We start from the raw sequence: 18,345 nt of genomic DNA on the forward strand, positions 1-18,345 counted from the left end.
CGGAACAGAAGTATGGTTTGGCAATTTATCGCCTCAACCCAGCTACGTTTTAAAAGATATTTCCCCTGATATCCATAACTACTTGACTTTATAGTTCCTGACCTTAAATATTTTGCTTGTAATAATATAAATATACTTTCAGCTATTGCTTATTTGTATGCTAATTGCTACATTGGTCCTTCCAATAAAGGTTGAGTTCATAAAACCAAGAAATAGCTAGGCTTAAAGGTAAACAAAGAAGGTGACAGTTTTGCTGACCTACAAAGATTCTTCTTCCAGGTGTCTAAAATTGTGGACGACATTTATGAGCAGCTCACTTGGAATTCTTCCCACACCATGAAGAATGTCTTGCTGCGGGTCATCAGCCTGCTGATAAGAGCATCCCCTAAGAAGGTGATCTTTCAACTCATGGAGTTCCCAGTCCCTGCAGACGAGTAAGGCATCCCGCATCTTGCCCTTCTGTAAACACTTACCCACAAGTTCCATGGTCATATGGCCAAGCTAAAGTCTTTCTTTATTGTAGTTAGGCATAATCTCTTTTTCTGAAAAAAAATTCCTTTTTTTTGCACCATCTATGCTGGCTATAAGATTTAAGTATGTTCATATGTAATGCATAACTTTGGGTAATGGTTAGCACACAGTAGGACCCCAAGATTTTATCAGTGTCACTGTGGGGAGGGTGTTACATTATATGCTGTTACAAATCTTACCAAAGGAAACTTGCTTCAAAAAGATAATGAGTTTCTCTTGCCTGTGTTAATTTAATCATTTTTTTCCTTGAAAAAAATCTCCCAGACATAGAGATTATCTTATTTATAAAGAATAAACTTACGCTATTTAGACCCACCAATAGAATAAAAAAAAGTTAATTACTAAAATAATGGCCAAAGAAATGGCTTTGTGGTTAAGAGCTGCCATTACAGAGTCCTAGAGTTTAATTCTGAGCTCTTACACTGGGTGACTTACAACCACCTGTAACTCTGGCTTCAGGGGATCCAATGCCCTCTTCTGTCATCCGTAGGCACCCACATGCATGTGTGTGCACACACACAGACATCCACATGCATATATGCAAGTAAAAACATAAAATAAATTTATTTTATTGTTACTAAGACTGAGAATCTTCGGCCCATTAACTGTTCATCTGAAACTCATGACCTAGGACCACAAGAAATCTTAAGGAACCGAGCCGATTACTTGGAGCTTATGGGCCAGTGCAGCTCTAACAAGTGCATTAGAAGAACTTAGAAAAATCCCAGGGTTCCACTTCTACAGTTCCTACGCTGTGGGGGAGGAGGTGTCACTTCCCTTCTACTGGCTGCGCGGAACTTAGAACAGCGACTAGCAAGCCTGGGTCTCAACACCTTGTGTTTGCAGGGCTCTGCTTCTGATGTGGCAAGCAGCGAGCACCGAGTCAAGTGTCGCGCCCCAAGTGCTAAAGACGATCTTGTCCATACTGAAAGGAAAGCCTGGGGAGTTGGAGGAAACCCTGGTAGAAAAAAGGCGCTTCTCCCTGGACGCCACCAACTTGATGCCTGTGGCGGTAAATGCTGCCATGAGTGTTTCTGCTCCCTGTTGTCCTCCTGATGGTGAATCCCCTATCCTCACTGATTAGGCCACGCCTTTTTGGCACGGTCTCCTTCATGCATGCATCCACCTAAAACACATTTATTGTGTGATACATCTTGATGATAGCGCGTGTAATCTGCCAAGATACAAAGATAAGGAATTAATATTTATATTCAGACTATAAATATATGGTAGTGTATGTGAGGGAGACAGGGTGACAGGGATGGTTTAAGGTAAGTAGGACATGGCACACCTCCATATGGAAATGGCTTAAAATCAGAATCCTGGGATGGTTCAAGATAGTACTTATATGCATCTTGGAAAGACAGAGAGCAGAACACAAATCCTGTTGTCTTACTTAGGGTTTCTATTGCTGTGAAGAGATACCATGACCACGGCAACTCTTATAAAAGAAAATATTAAATTCAGGTGGCAGCTTACAGTTCAGAGGTTCAGTCCATTATCATCATGGTCAGGAGCCTGGCAATATGCAGGCAGACATGGTCCTGGCTACACACTGATCAGAAGGCAACAGGAAGCTGACTGTGACACTGGGAGTAGCCCACCCTCACTGTAACACACTTCTTCCAACAAGGCCACACCTCCTAATCCGCTCCTATGAGCGTATGGGGACCAATTACATTCAAAATTATCAGGATGCAACTGACATGGCAAGAAGGCCAAAGAATCTGAGGGAACTTCCCAAGGGCAGACCTGTACTTGACTTTAGAGAGATAGCCACCAGCTAAGTCATAGAAACTTCGGTGGTCGTGTCGGTACTGATATCATCTCTGTCTACCAGTTTCCTCCCAAGTGTGGTGATGTTTGGGCCATGAGAAAAATGTAATGAACAGGGGTGCCATTGTTTATTGATATGAGGTGTTGGGATGTGCGTATGGATGGTAGTGGTTATTGTCGGGGTCACTATGCAGGGTTCAAGCTATTCAAGGATGACTTGATGTACCTTCTGTTGACTGCATCACTTCCCTGGGGTTTTAAGAAACCTAATGAAGACTTTGCTTACTAGTCAGACTATTCCTCATGGCTACACAGGAAGGAGACCTTAGGATATAAGCCCTCCATGAGGATCAGCTTTCTTTCTACAAATTTGGTGGCTGGGAGGGAACCAGTAACAGTGCCTTGGAATTTCCTTACCTGCTTCCCAATACACATGCGTGCTGAAGAAGTCTGGGAAGGTGTGCAGTCTTTCTTGCCCTCTTTATGACTGACAATGTTTGGAGGGAGACGGTTGCCTTTTTTTAATTCCATTTTCCTTCCCCAATAGGCATCCCAGGCCCTGTGCACATTTCTACCTGTGAATTCCTATAGGAAAGTGGTGACCAAGCTTTTCCCCGAGTTCTTGATGGCCCTCATGCTTCAACTCTTCTACTGCAGCCAGCTTCTAAAAGACACAGCCAAGGACAGACCTCTGTAAGAGAATGCTATTTGGGGTTGTGGGGAGAGAAGGGTCCAGCATCTCACGTGGGTTAGTGTGGGACTTGTTATAAGACCGTGGGAGGTTCTGCTCACATTTGTTCCACTCTAAGGGTAGTGTGCCTTCAGAAAAGCAATCATGTTGAGGACATGACCATTCACTAGGACCTCTCCTCTCTACCTGCACCACAGAGAAGAGTCACGAGCTCAGAACACGGTTTGTTCCCATCGCTCCTGCTGTCAGGTCAATGAGAAGAGGAAGAAGCAAAAAGGGCCATTCAGTCCAAAGCAAGACCTATTCAAACTCTGCCATTCCGTATGCTCCAATAGCAACCTCTCAGAGTTGCTGCACACACAAAACAGAAGAGTGGGTGCAAATATTATTGTAAACTGGAAGGCTATCATAGTTTGATGTGGATATGATGTGGGTGAGAGCAGTGTGACAATTGCCCTATGTTTCAGGACAAAGGTCACCATTTCCTTTTGGACAAGAAAGCTAGTTTTCCTGCCCTGAAAGGAAAGTCAAAGTACAACTGTCAGTTATTTGCTGTGTCTAGTATGACCATCTAAGCCAAACAGAGCACAGCTGATCTCGTTAAGATACTTAATCCATTCATTGTCCTCTAGAAAAGATACACACCAAACCACCCCTAAGAAGACAGAAACCTATCTTGCTTATTTAGAACATCCCCCCCACCAACCAAAGAAAAATGATAGTTCTACCAAGTCATTACATTTCTGGGTAAGATAGTAAGCTTGTTAATGTGATTCAACCTAAATTTTATGTGCTACCATTTTATATTTTAACTTTTGCGATCCATGCACTGTTGATGTAGGTGGGTCTTCTATCTATCTGTTGTTTCATTGGTTAATTAATTAAGAAACTGCTTGGCCTGATAGGACAGAAAATTAGGTAGGCAGAGTAAACAGAACAGAATTCTGGGAGGAAGAGGGAAGTGAGACACACGCCATAGCTCTCTTCTCCAAGATGGACACAAGTTAAGATCCTTCCTGATAAGCCACCATCTCGTGGTGCTACATAGATTACTAAATATGGGTTAAAGCAATATGTGAGAATTAGTCAATAAGAGGCTACAGATAATGGGCCAGGCAGTGTTTAATTAAGAATACAATTTGTGTGTTGTTATTTCGAGTGTAAAGCTAGCCATGTGGGCGGCCAGGTGCCAGGAACGCATCCCGTCGCTCCTTCTACACACTGTTCATCAGGGAAGATGAAAACCATTTAACAATTACCATCCTCTGAAGCATCCTTCTCTCTAAAACTATATACTTGCTGAGATAGATGGAAAGTCAAGTTGCATGTACTCAGTTATATGTGGGTCACTGTCCTAGACTGTCTCTTCTTCTCTGGGCCTCAGCTACGTACGAGACGGCCTAAAGGTTCTGCTGAATTGCTCTGGACTAGAAGAAGTGCACGATGCTCTAGAGAAAAAAAATTTCTGGGACCAGTTTTCTCAAGTCATGGATCACCAGTACGGGATCCAGGTCATTGCCAAGTAAGAACAGGGGACTCTGGGTAGGACTCTAGCTCCCCATCTTCTCCTCTGCATCTACCTCCAGGCTCTGATGTGGGAACACATTCCCAAAAGCTTCCCTAACAGCCTACATTGAAACTTGATTTTTGATCTTTTGGTGATTTAAAAGATTTATTCTGAGACAATTTCTTTTTCTTTTCTTTTTTTCCCTTTCTTTTCTTCTTCATCCACCCATAAAATAGCCTCTCTTACATACAAAGAGCTTAAGGTAAATGTGATGCTTTACTCTCTGATTTTAGCTGATCTCTGCTCTGTGGACACTCAAAAGTGCCAAATGCCTTCTAGCTTTAGAGAAATCTACCAAAGGTCCATGCTCAGTAAGCCAATCATATTGTGGAAAAAACAATGGAACATACTTTTTAAAAAAAAAAATCCTGCAGTAGTAATATTTTTGAGGAGTTGTTCAGTTTGTTTTTATTTAACCCTTCTGATTATAGGGATCAGATTTTCTGACAATCACAATAAAATTCAAGAATTCAGAGAATATAGGGTTTCGGTGTCATGAAAGAGTCTTTGTAGTTGTGACTGACTCAGAGAATACTTTTTCTGTGGCCCATGGGCTTTAGATGTTTCTAAAACTGTAACTGTGTGGGCATATGTACTTTGGAGATATATGTTTTTAAATGAAAACTGTATTTATGTAGATTTTTTTAAATTGGCAAAACCCAACAGATAAAAGAAGTCACATCATATGACTTAGATCATTTCCAAATACATAGCATTTATTAATGAATGTAGCTAGTAAGTTTTATCATTTTGATTTACTTTTCATGTACTTTGACTATATAAACATTTGGAGAAAGATGGAGTTCTAAGAAAAATCCCACAACTGGATGAGTTCCTACAACAGGACTGTGTAGGGAAATCCATTTCTATCCTTATAGACTTTGACAAACTAGACCTTTTGCAACTTTAAAAACAGGTGTTTTCAAAGGTAGGTGATAGAGGAAGGTCATTGGTTAAAAAATAAAGAAACTGCTTGGCCCTCATAGTTTAGAGCATAGGTGGGTGGAGTAAACAGAACAGAATGCTGGGAGGAAGAGGAAGTGAGCTCAGGCTCGATAGCTCTCCTCTCTGGGGCAGATGCGATGAAGCTCCGACCCAGGATGGACATAGGCTAGAATCTTCCTGGTAAGCGCACCTTGGGGTGCTACACACATTATTAGAAATGGGCTAGTCCAGGTGCGAGAGTTAGCCGAGAAGAGGCTAGATATAATGGGTCAAGCAGTGTTCAAAAGAATACAGTTTGTGTGTTGTTATTTCGGGGCATAAGCTAGCCAGGCGACCAGGAGCTGGGGCGGCAGGAACATACCCCGCAGCTTCCCACAACAGGTGGGAATGCAAGGAAAATATGGACAGTCCATTAAAATATGATCCCATACAGGCGAAGACAATTTTCAGACTTTCAAAGTTTTCTATCTAAGCTTGGCCACCAACTAAGTGTTCCTGGAAAATGATTTAATGATTCTGAACTTACTGTCCCTTCTCTGAAGTACCTCAAAGTTGTCCCCAAAGGAAGACATATATATGTATGTATTTCTTCTCTCTCTTTGGTCAAGGACTAATGGATGCTTATGTAAAAATAAGACTTCTCTTAATGTGGAAAAAATAAGAGATAAAAGAAAAGGAATGACGATAAGGAAAGAATTATTTCTCTCTAGCTTTGTAGTGATGCTGAAGCTTACCTTAGATTAGGGTATTTTTTGAAAAGATTTTCTTTCTAACCTGGGTAGTCAACAGTAAGAACAGATAGCTTGTCCTTGTCCTTGTTAATGCAGGATATTTCTCTTCTTTGCTAATTTGGTGTCTTGTGTTCCTTTAAAGAACTCTCAGTGAATGTAACTTCCCACAGTTCCCAGAGACCCTACATTATGTCTACAAGATTGCAGTAGAAGGTCCTAGAAGATCAGAAGACAGTATTGTCACAATAATATTCTTTGCTGAAGTAAGTTTTAATAGCACATTGTAACCAACTGTGTTCTTTCATTCCCATTCCCTGAATAAACTTAAACCAAAACTCCAGCATCTCATCTGCCTAAGTATTTTTCTCATGAAAATTTAATAAAGTAAAAGATATATAAAGTCCAAGCCCTGGGGCCGCTCTCCCCACTGCAGTGAGGACCACCGGTGGTGAGAGGCCAAGGTCAAGGCACCATGCAACCCGAGCATGGGGGCAGGGGATGCAGAGATGAGGGCTCCGGGGTGTTCCAGACTGCTATGCCCACGGAAGTTCGTGACTTCCCTGAAGTCACAACTTAATCACAAAGGCACGCCTACATGAATCCATCAAGGGGTCCAATCCAATCTTCAGGGCCAACAATCCAGGATTATCTGAATCGACCATGGCCTAACTGGGAGGAAGTAAAGAAACAACTAGAAAAGAAAAATAAGGGTTCTAAAGCTTTGGCTGAATTTGAAGAAAAAAATGAATGAGAATCAGAAAAAAGAGCTAGAAAAAACACAGAGAAAAAATTATTAAGTGGAAATGAGAGCTCATCCAAAAAAATAAAAAATAAAAAGACAGAGAAAGAAAAAAGAAAAGAAATCTGGTAGGTATTCATCTTCTTCATTGAGCTCTGATTCTTCCAGCACTTCTTCAGATTCTGAAGATGAGGATAAGAAGCAAACAAAGAAGAAGAAGAAAAAGAAGAATCGTTGCCATAAGTCTCCTGAGAGCTCAGTGTTGAACTCTGACTCGGACAGCAAGAATGGTTCAAACATGAGAAAGAAGTCAAAGGATGTGACTGAGAAAGAAAAGGACACTAAAGGACTCAGCGAATAAAGAAAGCTGTATGAAGATAGAGCTGACTTCTGAGTCATTGTCAGAGTTGGGGTGTGAAGAGGTGCAGGCGAAAAGGAAGAAAAGCGGGGAAGCACGCAAGAGAACAGATAAAGATAAAGCCAAAATGAGAAGGAAGCATAAGAAACACAGCAAGAAAAAGAAAAAGAAGGCTGCCAGCTTCAGTTCAGACTCATCACAGCATCAGGAAAACCAGGGTCTCTTACAGGGTGCAACATTGAAGGAGCTCTTAACTGTGAAGATTGTGGCATACGTAGTAACGCGCATGTGTTTAGACTTGTCCTGGACTACTCAGTAGCCACTTGAATGCTGCTGTATGAAAGGCCATGATTGTTGCCTGCTGCCTAAACACCTTTTCCTCTCTCTCAGTGCTCGATGACTCTGGGAAACCATACTTTGCAGTCATACTAGTGGTTCAGATATTTGAAATAAAGCTAATATTTTTTACTAGATGTACTTAAGGATACGTCAACAGAAACAGTTTGAATCCATCTCCAAGATGTGACCAGAAATAATAAGGTGACTCTAGGGAAATTTTCAAAGTAGGGGTTACAGTAATATTTCAAAATTCTTATGCTGTAGATAAGTGTATTTTAATTTCTCCCCATGTATATTTTGATTCACTTGGGGAAGGAACTTTTAAAGGGAGGTGGTTTGCAATCTCTTTAGCTACCAGAACAGTGCGCCTTTGATCTCACACTACTCTTGTGGACACAGTCGCCATGCTTCCTGGGAGGTCAGAGCTGGACCCCATCAGTCCTGCCCTTGACTGAGGTTAATGATATCCATTGTATGCTGCTTTGATGACCCAGAGATACTCGGCCCTTTGCAGCATTGGAAAGGCCCCACAGCTCTGGTATTTACCTCCACTTCAGTAATACCTGCCTGAATTTTTTAGGGTTAGATTGTGTTATGTCATTTGATTTGAGCCTGCCTACACTTTGACTTTGGAGAGGAAGTGTTTAGTAGACACTGGTACCTTCTGAACTGATAGCTAACAATTCTAAAGTGGATGTTTTATGCAGGTTTTAACCAGTCAGAAGGGGTTAAGTAGCCAGTGAGAGCAGCTACTTTATGTCTTGTATAGATTTTGTTTAGGCTGCAGTGTTTAACTTTTAACCCTGTACACTTGCTGTCTTGAGTTCATTACTATGTTTAGTGGCACACCAGATATTTAGCACGTAAAAAGCAGGACTTTTGGTTTTTGTTTTTAACAGCTTCATATTGAAGCTAAGACATTTTACCATAAATAAGTTGAGTGACAGGCCTCATACGCTATATCTTATTACATAAAGCTGTTGCCAGAATCTTAGTAATTTTTTTTTTAAAAAAAAGATATATAAAGTCAAAGGGGGAGGTGGGAAGGAGTCCTGACTACTCATTAATGTATTAACTGCATTTTTTTTTATTAAAGTTACTGAACAACTTCTTCAAGGAATCATTACCCGAGGAATTTTTGGTTCTCTTCAGAAACTGGATTAATGATTCCAATCCTTCAGTTACCAAAATGAGCCTTCAGAAAATCGCAAGCATGGCACCCGTTTTCAGCAAAGTATGTGAGTGAAGTGTGATGCGTGTCATGATTGGATGTCTTGTTATGAAATGTTGATGCTTTTTCTAGTTTCTGTACAGCTAAAACCATCAAAGTCTGAAACTCAGTGGAATAGAGAGAATATAAATCAGCTTAGTGGGTTCTGTCCACCTTATTTATATTTTTTTTTCCATAAAGCCATGTCTTGTGCTCAGAATTTATTAGAATCATTGCTCAGAGTAAGTACCCCCCTTACAGGTCAAATCATAGACACCTGTCGATTCCCTCTCTGTATTTGTGTTCTCCTTGACTTCCTTCTTGGGGTACCCACCAGACCTCTTCCATCCACTTATGACATTCTCCCTTCACCTATATGTGATTACATTCTTTGCCATTTTGAACGATCACCTCAAGTCAGACTTCACTAAATATTCTGACCTCTAGCAGGCTCCTCACTCTGAAGGCCATCCCATCTAGGAGCATTTCTTCTGTAACGGTGATGCTCAAAGTCTGGTCCTCGAACCACCTGAATCAGACTCACCTGGAAACTTGTTACAGATGCAAATTGCTGTGCCCTCCTCAAGCCTGAGAACCAGAAACTCTGGGTTGTGGTTCACAGGTCTGTCTGTTTAAGTCCCTAGGTGATAGTGAGAGACATTTCTCACAAGCTCGTGTGAGCAGCTTTCCAGTTCTAATAAATTTAATCAGGACCCATGTCTTGTTATTCCAAATTTCAAAGTCTCTTGCACAATCCTAAATCTGTAGACACCCACAAATCAACGCTGATTCAATAGTGGACCTAAAAATAAATCTTTATCTATTTGATCATAGCCTTCAAGCCTGTTTGTGAATAACTATTTTTGCATTTTTAATTTCATGAGCTGTGGTCCATATGCTTAAAAAAGCCATACTAGTCATTAAGAGGGTTTATTTTTGCTCCTTTATTAAACAGAAAGTTATTTGCTGCTTTCTTCAAAATTCTTCTTCATGGTGTTCATAACAGGGAGATTTTATGCCAAGGTAAGAAGGACAGTGGTGGAGAAATACAGATCTAAACTTCTTAGAAAGACAAACGTACCTTTAGGCATGGATTCAGTCCCTAACTCTTGACTATATGTATATTGTGAAGAGCTAATCTTTTGCTTCTTTAATATCTCCCACTTTTTCTTCCCCTTCTGTTCTCTTTGGTTCTGATTTGCCTCTGGGGCTCTTCAGTTCCTCTCTTTAAACATTTTACTCTCATGTTTAGAGACCACAGTAGCAGATATGTTGGTTAAATATTTAGTACCAACTCTCTGAAAAACCAGATAAAAAATTTTTCTAATACGAATATTCTTACCATGGCTCATTTCAAATGCATGTTATAAAACATGGAATTGTGCAGGAATGCATAATATGACTTTATTTATTCTTCCAACCATCCACATACAGTTCATAAATAGCCTTAAGTATGTAGAAAATATTAAAATACATACTAGCAAAAGATGTTAGAATTGATCATGTTTAATACTACTTTTGATTATACTTAATTATAAATTTATGTGATTCCTTTTTAACAATGACTTTTTACAGCATTTAGTTTACAAAAACCTTTAACGGTTTTAAAGAGGACTTGTAAGTTGACATGCTAAACTCAGAAGCATACATACCAATTATCCGCTCAAGTCTCTTAGTCCCAAAGTTTTACCATTCTCTTCTTTTCTTGCATAGATAGAAAGTGTCTGCAACCTGTTACTCCCAATCTTGGATGCTTTTCTCTCCAAAGAGCACACTGTTATCATCCGGGCCATGCTCACTCTCCGAAACATTTTGAGCAAACTGGACAAGGCCATGTATTCTACAGTGTGTGTCAGGATCGCTTCCAGCTACTGCCCTCTTATGGATCATGTGAGTGACATCATGTGATTAGCTGTGTAAGACCATTAGCTTTTGTGCCCCAGATGGCAGGATGATCTTATATCCTAGAATAAGCCGGCATAAGACAGCTATCTGTCCCTGGATACATTTCAGCTTAGTGGATACATTGATTAACACTGAAAGCTGGGCAGTGGTGGTGCATGCCTTTAATTCCAGCACTCAGGAGGTAGAGGTAAGGGGAACTCTGTGAGTTCAAGGCCAGCCTGGTCTACAAAGTGAGTTCCAGGACAGGCTCCAAAGCTACAGAGAAACCACGTCTCAAAAACAAAAACAACAACAACACTGGACCTGGGCTGGGTGAGTGTTAATCCCTCTTCTACCTTTGATATCATGGTGATAACAGATATTTCTTCAGAGTCTTTGTGCATCAGTTTCTCAACCTGTAAAACAGTCACAGAAGTAGGTTTATTATAAAGTTAAGAGTTTATTTGTTCACCCCTCCAAAGCTTAGAGAACATCCCATAGGAGGGGCTGGAAAGAACACAAGGGCCAGAGACTGGAGCACAGTGTTGCAAAAATGATATCATCTGGCCATGATATGGCCACTGTGCCAATGAACTTACTGAAGTTGTGGATAGGCACAAAAGACCTGCACAAGATTTAAGCTCGTCAATGTGTCATCGAGGAAGGAGGAAGAGCTCATAAGGGCCACCCTCCTTTGAGGGACTAAGCCAGTTTGTGGTGTCTAGAGAAAAGGATGTAGCTTTCTTCAGGGGGATAGCCACTGATAAATTACCCATGCTCCAATAAGAAACTTCCTGCCCACACTCATGCAAGCAGTCTCTCTTAAATTTAGGGGCCACTACACAAATGAGATGTGAAAGTAGAAGAATTGCAGAGGAACACAAGGTCTTCATCAAAAAGAAGAGAAGGAGGAAAATGACAGAAGATAAAAAATGACTGAAATTCATCATACACATATATGAAACTGTCAAAGAATAAAAACAAATAAAAAAAATCCTTCAGTTGGAAACTGATTTGTCAAAAAGTAGGGACTTAAAATTCTCTTTCACTCAAATTTTGCTTTGAAGTTATTTTCCTGTTCTGTATTATGGCACTCCATTAAAATGCACTGTTTTTGCTACAAGATTACAAAGTTGTACACTTCAAATGTTTGTTATTCAAAGACTGTTAGGAGACATTTCCAGTCTACGACTAGCTATTGGGATAACACCTGATCTAATAATTCATTTGAACAAAACCTTGGATGGTGACAAAGATTTAAACAGTCCCAGAGAATTAACAGCTGAAGCAGAAAAGGAACTGACAATGATTGAGGAAAAATTACAACAGGCACATGTGGACAGGGTGAATCCAGAGCTCGATTGTATTCTCATCATACTACCATCAAAAATTTCTCCTACAGGAATTTTAATGCAGAGAGATGATATTATCTTGGAATGGATCTTTTTACCACATAAACCAAGTAAGAAACTGAAAACTTATGTGGAAAAAGTCTCTGAGTTAATTATAAAAGGCAAGCTGAGACTTCGTCAACTAGCAGGCATAGACCCAGCAGAAATTATAGTGCCTTTCACTGATGATGAACTAAAGAAATTATGGGAAGATAATGAACCATGGCAAAGAGCTTGTGCTAATTTTTTGGGAGACATTAATAACAACTATCCAAAAAGCAAGAGGCTTAACTTCATAAAGAGAACTTCTTGGATTCTTCCTCGAATGGTCCGTGATGCTCCAATAACTGGAGCCCGTACGTTCTATACTGATGCCAATAAATCAGGGAAGGCAGGTTACAAATCAGAAGACTTGGGTAAGGTGGAACAAAGCCCTTATGATTCTGTCCAAAAGGTGGAATATATGCCATTCTTATGGTGCTAAGGGATTTTAAAGAACCTATCAATATAGTTACTGATTCACAATATGCAGAAAGAGTTATTTTACATATTGAAACTGCTGAATTTATACCTGATGATACAGAACTAACCTCATTGTTTCTCCAGGTTCAAGATTTGATCAGGAACAGGCTTTGCCCTATGTACATAACACACATCCGATCCCATACGGGTCTGCCAGGTCCTCTAGCACAAAGGAATGCAGAAATTGATCAATTATTGATTGGTAGTGTGCTACAAGCCTCTGAATTTCATAAAAAACATCATGTTAATAGCAAAGGTTTGAAGAAAGAGTTTTCTATTACATGGCAACAAGCTAAGGTGATTGTAAAGAAATGCCCTACTTGCTCTTTCTATAATCAAACGCCACTGCCTGCAGGGGCTAATCCAAAGGGCACCCAAAGGAATGAAATCTGGCAGATGGATGTGTTCCACTTTGCAGAATTTGGCAAATTAAAATATGTTCATCACACCATTGACACTTATTCAGGCTTTCAGTGGGCAACTGCTTTAAGTTCAGAAAAAGCTGATTCAGTAATCACTCATTTATTAGAAGTCATGGCTATCATGGGTATACCTACACAAAACAAGACGGATAATGGTCCTGCTTATGTCTCTAGGAAAATGAAATGGTTTTTTGATTATTACAATATCAAGCATGTTACAGGTATACCATACAATCCTACAGATCAAGCAGTCATAGAAAGATCAAATCGAACTATAAAGGATATGTTGAACAAACAGAAAGGGGTGGAAAACACCCTCAGAAATAGGTTACATAATGCTTTGTTAACTTTGAATTTTCTCAATGCTAATGAGAAGGGAACAACGGCTGCAGTAAATGTTTGTTATTCAAATGTTTGTTATTAACATATAAGACTGTTTTGTTTCAATTTTTCTTTAGCTTTGAGAATTTCCTTCATGGATACCAGTGTTTCTTAACCGTCCTAATGTTGCAACCCTTACAGTTCATTATGTTGTCGTGGTGACCCTCCCCCCAACCATGCAATTATTGTGTTGCCACTTCATAGCTGTAAGTTTTGCTACCGTTATGAACCTTGATGTAAATATCTGATATGCTGAATATCTGATATGCTACCTCCAAAGGGGTCGAGACCCACATGTTGAAAACCACTGATGTGTATAATGAAATATAACCAAATATAAGCACCCACCCAACTTTCTCTATGTCTTCCCAACAGGTCCCCCTCCTAGCTTCTTGTCTTATTTTCATACCCACTTGTTAGTGCTGTCATATTAAAATAATCATACTGTAAACACAGAAGATGTGTGAGAAGAAAGAACAACTTAGAGAGGCTTTCTATGAACCAGACTCCTGCTAACTGACTTCAGTTGCTGTCTGGGAAAGCTATTGAAAACAAGCCCAATTCAAAGAACTAAGTAACTAAGCATCAAAACTGATACATGACATAACCTCAACTCTGAGCCTAAACTAGTTGTAGAGTTGTTCTTCAATAACTTAAATAGATTATATTAATTAAAAAGGAAAATAGAAGAGAGGAAGACTGGCAACACTTAATAACAATTACATTAAATAATAGTGTTTAAAATGATAGAACACAGCTTTTCTTTCAAGACTAAGAATCTTTGTTGAAATTTACAGTTGAAGTGGAGAAAGTCTCAAAGTCAGATTCAGGAATTAAACTCCCAGTAGTGAGGAGTCATTTTCATATAGATAGATAGATAGATAGATAGATAGATAGATAGATAGATAGATAGATAGAGATAGAGATATATAGATATATCAGCAGAATAGTATTAGGTATTCCCTTAGGGTCTGTGACTTGTCTGGCCTCAAGCTTTTGGACTGAAAGTGGCACTGGTTAGACTTAAATCCAATTAGCTTTTTGATTAATTAATAACCATGCCACTATTGCACCAATGGGCATATCTTGCCAGGCCAGATGTTATTGTAGTTCACATGTTCACAGCTGGATAAGATCGGACATTCCCTTTTCTTTTCTGGAACTATAAAAAACTATCCAGTAGGAATGGAGCTTCCAAAAGAGTACCAGTTCAAATTCTCCAAGCTCTGTGGGTCAAGTACATGTTGTCTTCAGCAAGAGAGTCATGTCCTGAGTGGTCATTTCAGGCACTGGCGATAGCCTGTAATGCCTATGGATCTATGAGACCTCATTAGCCAAGATCCTGCCATTGAGCTTCTCCTTTCTTAGCCTGTGTTGCCTAGTAGAAGTACTGTCTTCCCATTGTAGGGTAGCTCTATTTTGACTACTTTAGTATGCATATATAAAAATGCATATATAATACATATAAACATACATACATAGAAAGTGTCTACAGCAGTAGATTTTATATTACTTTTTTTGAAAGACCATTAGTGTTAAATAACATTCCCCATATTTCTTCCTTTACCCTGTTTTCCCATCTCCCATACAAATTTAACCTTTTGTGTTCCTGTAATCCATTTTTTAAGCATTTTGCTACTGCTTTCTATCCCTGATGGAGGAAGGTCATTGGTTAAAAATAAAGAAACTGCTTGACCCTCATAGGTTAGAACATAGGTGGGTGGAGTAAACAGAACAGAATGCTGGGAGGAAGAGGAAGTGAGCTCAGATGCCATAGCTCTGCTCTTGAGGGCAGATGTGATGAAGCTCCGACCCAGGATGGACGTAGGCTAGAATCTTCCCGGTAAGCGCACCTTGGGGTGCTACACACATTATTAGAAATGGGCTAGTCCAGGTGCGAGAGTTAGCCAAGAAGAGGCTAGATATAATGGGCCAAGCAGTGTTTAAAAGAATACAATTTGTGTGTTGTTATTTCGGGGCATAAGCTAGCCAGGCGACCAGGAGCTGGGGCGGCAGGAACACAGCCCACGGCTCCTACTACATATCCCCACTTTAAAGCCCTTCTTCTATGGCACTTACTAATTTCCTGACCTCTATAAGCATTCCAAATGAAACATTACACCGAAAAGTTTAAAACTAATGTCTACAAATGAGAGAAGATACATGATATTTACCTCTATCGACTCACTATTTTCCAGTTCCATTTATTTATTTCTGAATGTCATCATTTGTTTTTCCTTTTTATAGAAACATTTAAGATGTATTTTACTTGTCATAAAGAACTCTTTGCTCCTTAATACATAACATATTTTCAAAACCAACTATATTTTCTATAATCTGAAAAAAAACAAGCATTTTTGTCTTTTTTATTGAGCTATATATTTTTCTCTGCTCCCCTCCCTTCTTCTCCCAACACCTTCTACCCTCTCCCATGGTCCCCATGCTCCCAATTTACTTAGGAGATCCTGTCTTTTTCTACGTTCCATGTATATTACATCCATGTATGTCCCTCTTAGGGTTCTTTATGTTGTCTAGTTTCTCTGGGGTTGTGGCCTGTGAGTTGGTTTTTCTTTGCTTTATGTCTGAAAGCCACTTAGTGAGTACATATGATATTTGTCTTTCTGGGTCTGGCTTACTGATGGAGGAGGGTCATCTGTCTATGTTTTACTTTCATTTGTTAATAAAGAAACTGTCTTGGCCTTTTGATAGGACAGAAAATTAGGTAGGCGAAGTAAACAGAACAGAATGCTGGGAGGAAGAAGGCAATGAGGCAGATGCCATAGCTCTCCTCTCCGAGATGGATGCAGGTTAGAATCTTCCCAGTAAGCCACTACCTCGTGGTGCTACACACATTAATAAAAAGGGGTTAATCAAGATGTGAGAGTTAGTCAGTAAGAGGCTAGAGCTAATGGGCCAAGCAGTGTTTAAATGAATACAGTTTCTGTGTAATTATTTCGGGGCAGAAGCTAACCAAGCAGCCAGGAGCCGGGCAGCAGGAATGCCGCCCACTGCTCCTTAAGAAACTGCCTTGCTTTTTGATATGACAGAATTTAGATAGGTGGACTAGACAGAACAAAATTCTTGGAAGAAGGCAGTGAGACAGATGCCATAGCTTTCCTCTCCAAGATGGACGCAGGTTAGAATCTTTCCGGTAAGCCACCACATTGTGGTGCTACACACATTAATAGAAATGGGTTAATCAAGATGTGAGAGTTAGTCAATAAGAGGCTAGAACTAACAGGCCAGACAGTGTTTAAATGAATACAGTTTCCATGTTATTATTTCTGGGGCTAAGCTAGCCATGCAGGAGCCGGGTGGGACGAAAAGCAGGCCTGCTCACCTCATCACTACAGCTTACCTCACTCAATATTATGTTTTTTAAATCCATCCATTTGCCTGCAAATTTCAAAATGTCATTATTTTTTCTGCTGTGTAGTACTCCATTGTGTAAATGTACCACAATTTTCTTATCCATTATTTGGTCGAGAAGCATTTAAGTTGTTTCCAGGTTCTTGCTATGACAAACAATGCTGCTATGAACATATTTGAGCTCATGTCCTTCTGGTACAATTGAGCATCCTTTGGTATTACTGGGTCTTGAGGTAGGTTGTTTCCTAATTTTCAGAGAAATCGCCATACTGATATTCAAAGGGCCTGTACCAGTTCCATCTTTACCCCACATCCTCTTCACCATAAGCTGTCATTAGTGTTTTTATTCTTGGACATTATTCCAGGTGTAAGATGAAAGAGTTGTTTTGATTTGCATTTCTCTGATGGCTAAGGATGTTGAGCACTTCCTTAAGTGTCTTTCAGCCATTTTAGATTTCTCTGTTGAGAGATCGCTGTTTAGGTCTGTACCCCATTTTTTCTATTGGATTATTTGTTCTTTTGATGACCAATTTCTTGAGTTCTTTGTATATTTTGGAGATCAGTCCTTTGTCCATTGTGGGGTTGATGATCTTTTTCCATTCTGTAGGCTGTCATTTTATCTTGTTGACCATGTTCTTTGCTTTACAGAAGCTTCTCAGTTTCAGGAGGTCCCATTTATTAATTGTTGCTCTCAGTGTCAGTGCCACTGGGGATATATTTAGGAAGTGATGTCCTGTGCCAATGTGTTCAAGTGAACTTTCCACTTTCTCTTCTATGAGGTTCAGTGTGGTTGGTTTTATGTTGAGGTTTGGGCCAGGACCCACAGAGGTGTCTGGCTTGGCCTGCTCCCTCAGCAGTTGCTCCCTTATATCTGCTCTTATGGAGGTCACTGCCTTGGGCCTCATAATTTGTTTTTCTTAATAGATCAATGATATTCAGTTGTGTAAATATACTACATTTCCACTTTCCATTCACCAGTTGATGGACATCTAGGCTGTTTCCGTTTCCTGGCTATTGTGAATAGATGAACGTGGATAAACAAGAACCTCCATAAAAGAAATACAGAGTGCTCTGGGGATATGTCCAAGAGTGATATAGGTAGATCACATGGTAGATATATTTCTGGTTTTGGTGGGGGGAACCTTCACACTGGTTTCCACAGAGGAACCACCAGTGGAAAATAAGTGTCTCCTTTTCCCACATCCACAGCAGCACTTGTCAAAACTATTCTTAATCTTTACCATTCTGACAAAAATTAAACTCTATTGTTCATGGAAATTAAAAAATTTAACCTTAAAATATACATGGAAACACAAACAAATCAGAATTGCCAAATTTGTCCTGAATCACTTAAAAAATATTAATGCTATCACTATCCTTTATTTCAAGTTACACTACACAGTTGAAATAACATGGCCTTGGCATTAAAAAAAAAGAGCTGATTCTGCCTCTCATGGTCACAGCAGCCTGGACTGATCAACTTAACTAC

General features: G+C 39.8%; 1 protein-coding gene and 1 pseudogene across 1 annotated transcript in view; both read left to right on the forward strand.

Annotated features, from left to right (window-relative positions):
• Window positions 1-18,345, forward strand: part of Mroh9 (maestro heat like repeat family member 9) — a 59,117-nt gene that overhangs the window by 25,270 nt on the left and 15,502 nt on the right. The window contains exons 10-16 of the mRNA XM_057769129.1: window positions 280-434; window positions 1,378-1,543; window positions 2,855-3,000; window positions 4,383-4,520; window positions 6,384-6,504; window positions 8,774-8,911; window positions 10,601-10,777. Of these exons, the coding sequence (XP_057625112.1) occupies window positions 280-434; window positions 1,378-1,543; window positions 2,855-3,000; window positions 4,383-4,520; window positions 6,384-6,504; window positions 8,774-8,911; window positions 10,601-10,777 (1,041 nt within the window). The remainder of the gene's footprint in view (window positions 1-279; window positions 435-1,377; window positions 1,544-2,854; window positions 3,001-4,382; window positions 4,521-6,383; window positions 6,505-8,773; window positions 8,912-10,600; window positions 10,778-18,345) is intronic.
• Window positions 6,837-7,657, forward strand: LOC130874488 (protein FAM133B-like; annotated as a pseudogene).

This window comes from Chionomys nivalis, chromosome 5, assembly GCF_950005125.1.
Source record: "Chionomys nivalis chromosome 5, mChiNiv1.1, whole genome shotgun sequence".
In the NCBI taxonomy this organism is placed as follows: Eukaryota; Metazoa; Chordata; class Mammalia; order Rodentia; family Cricetidae; genus Chionomys; species Chionomys nivalis.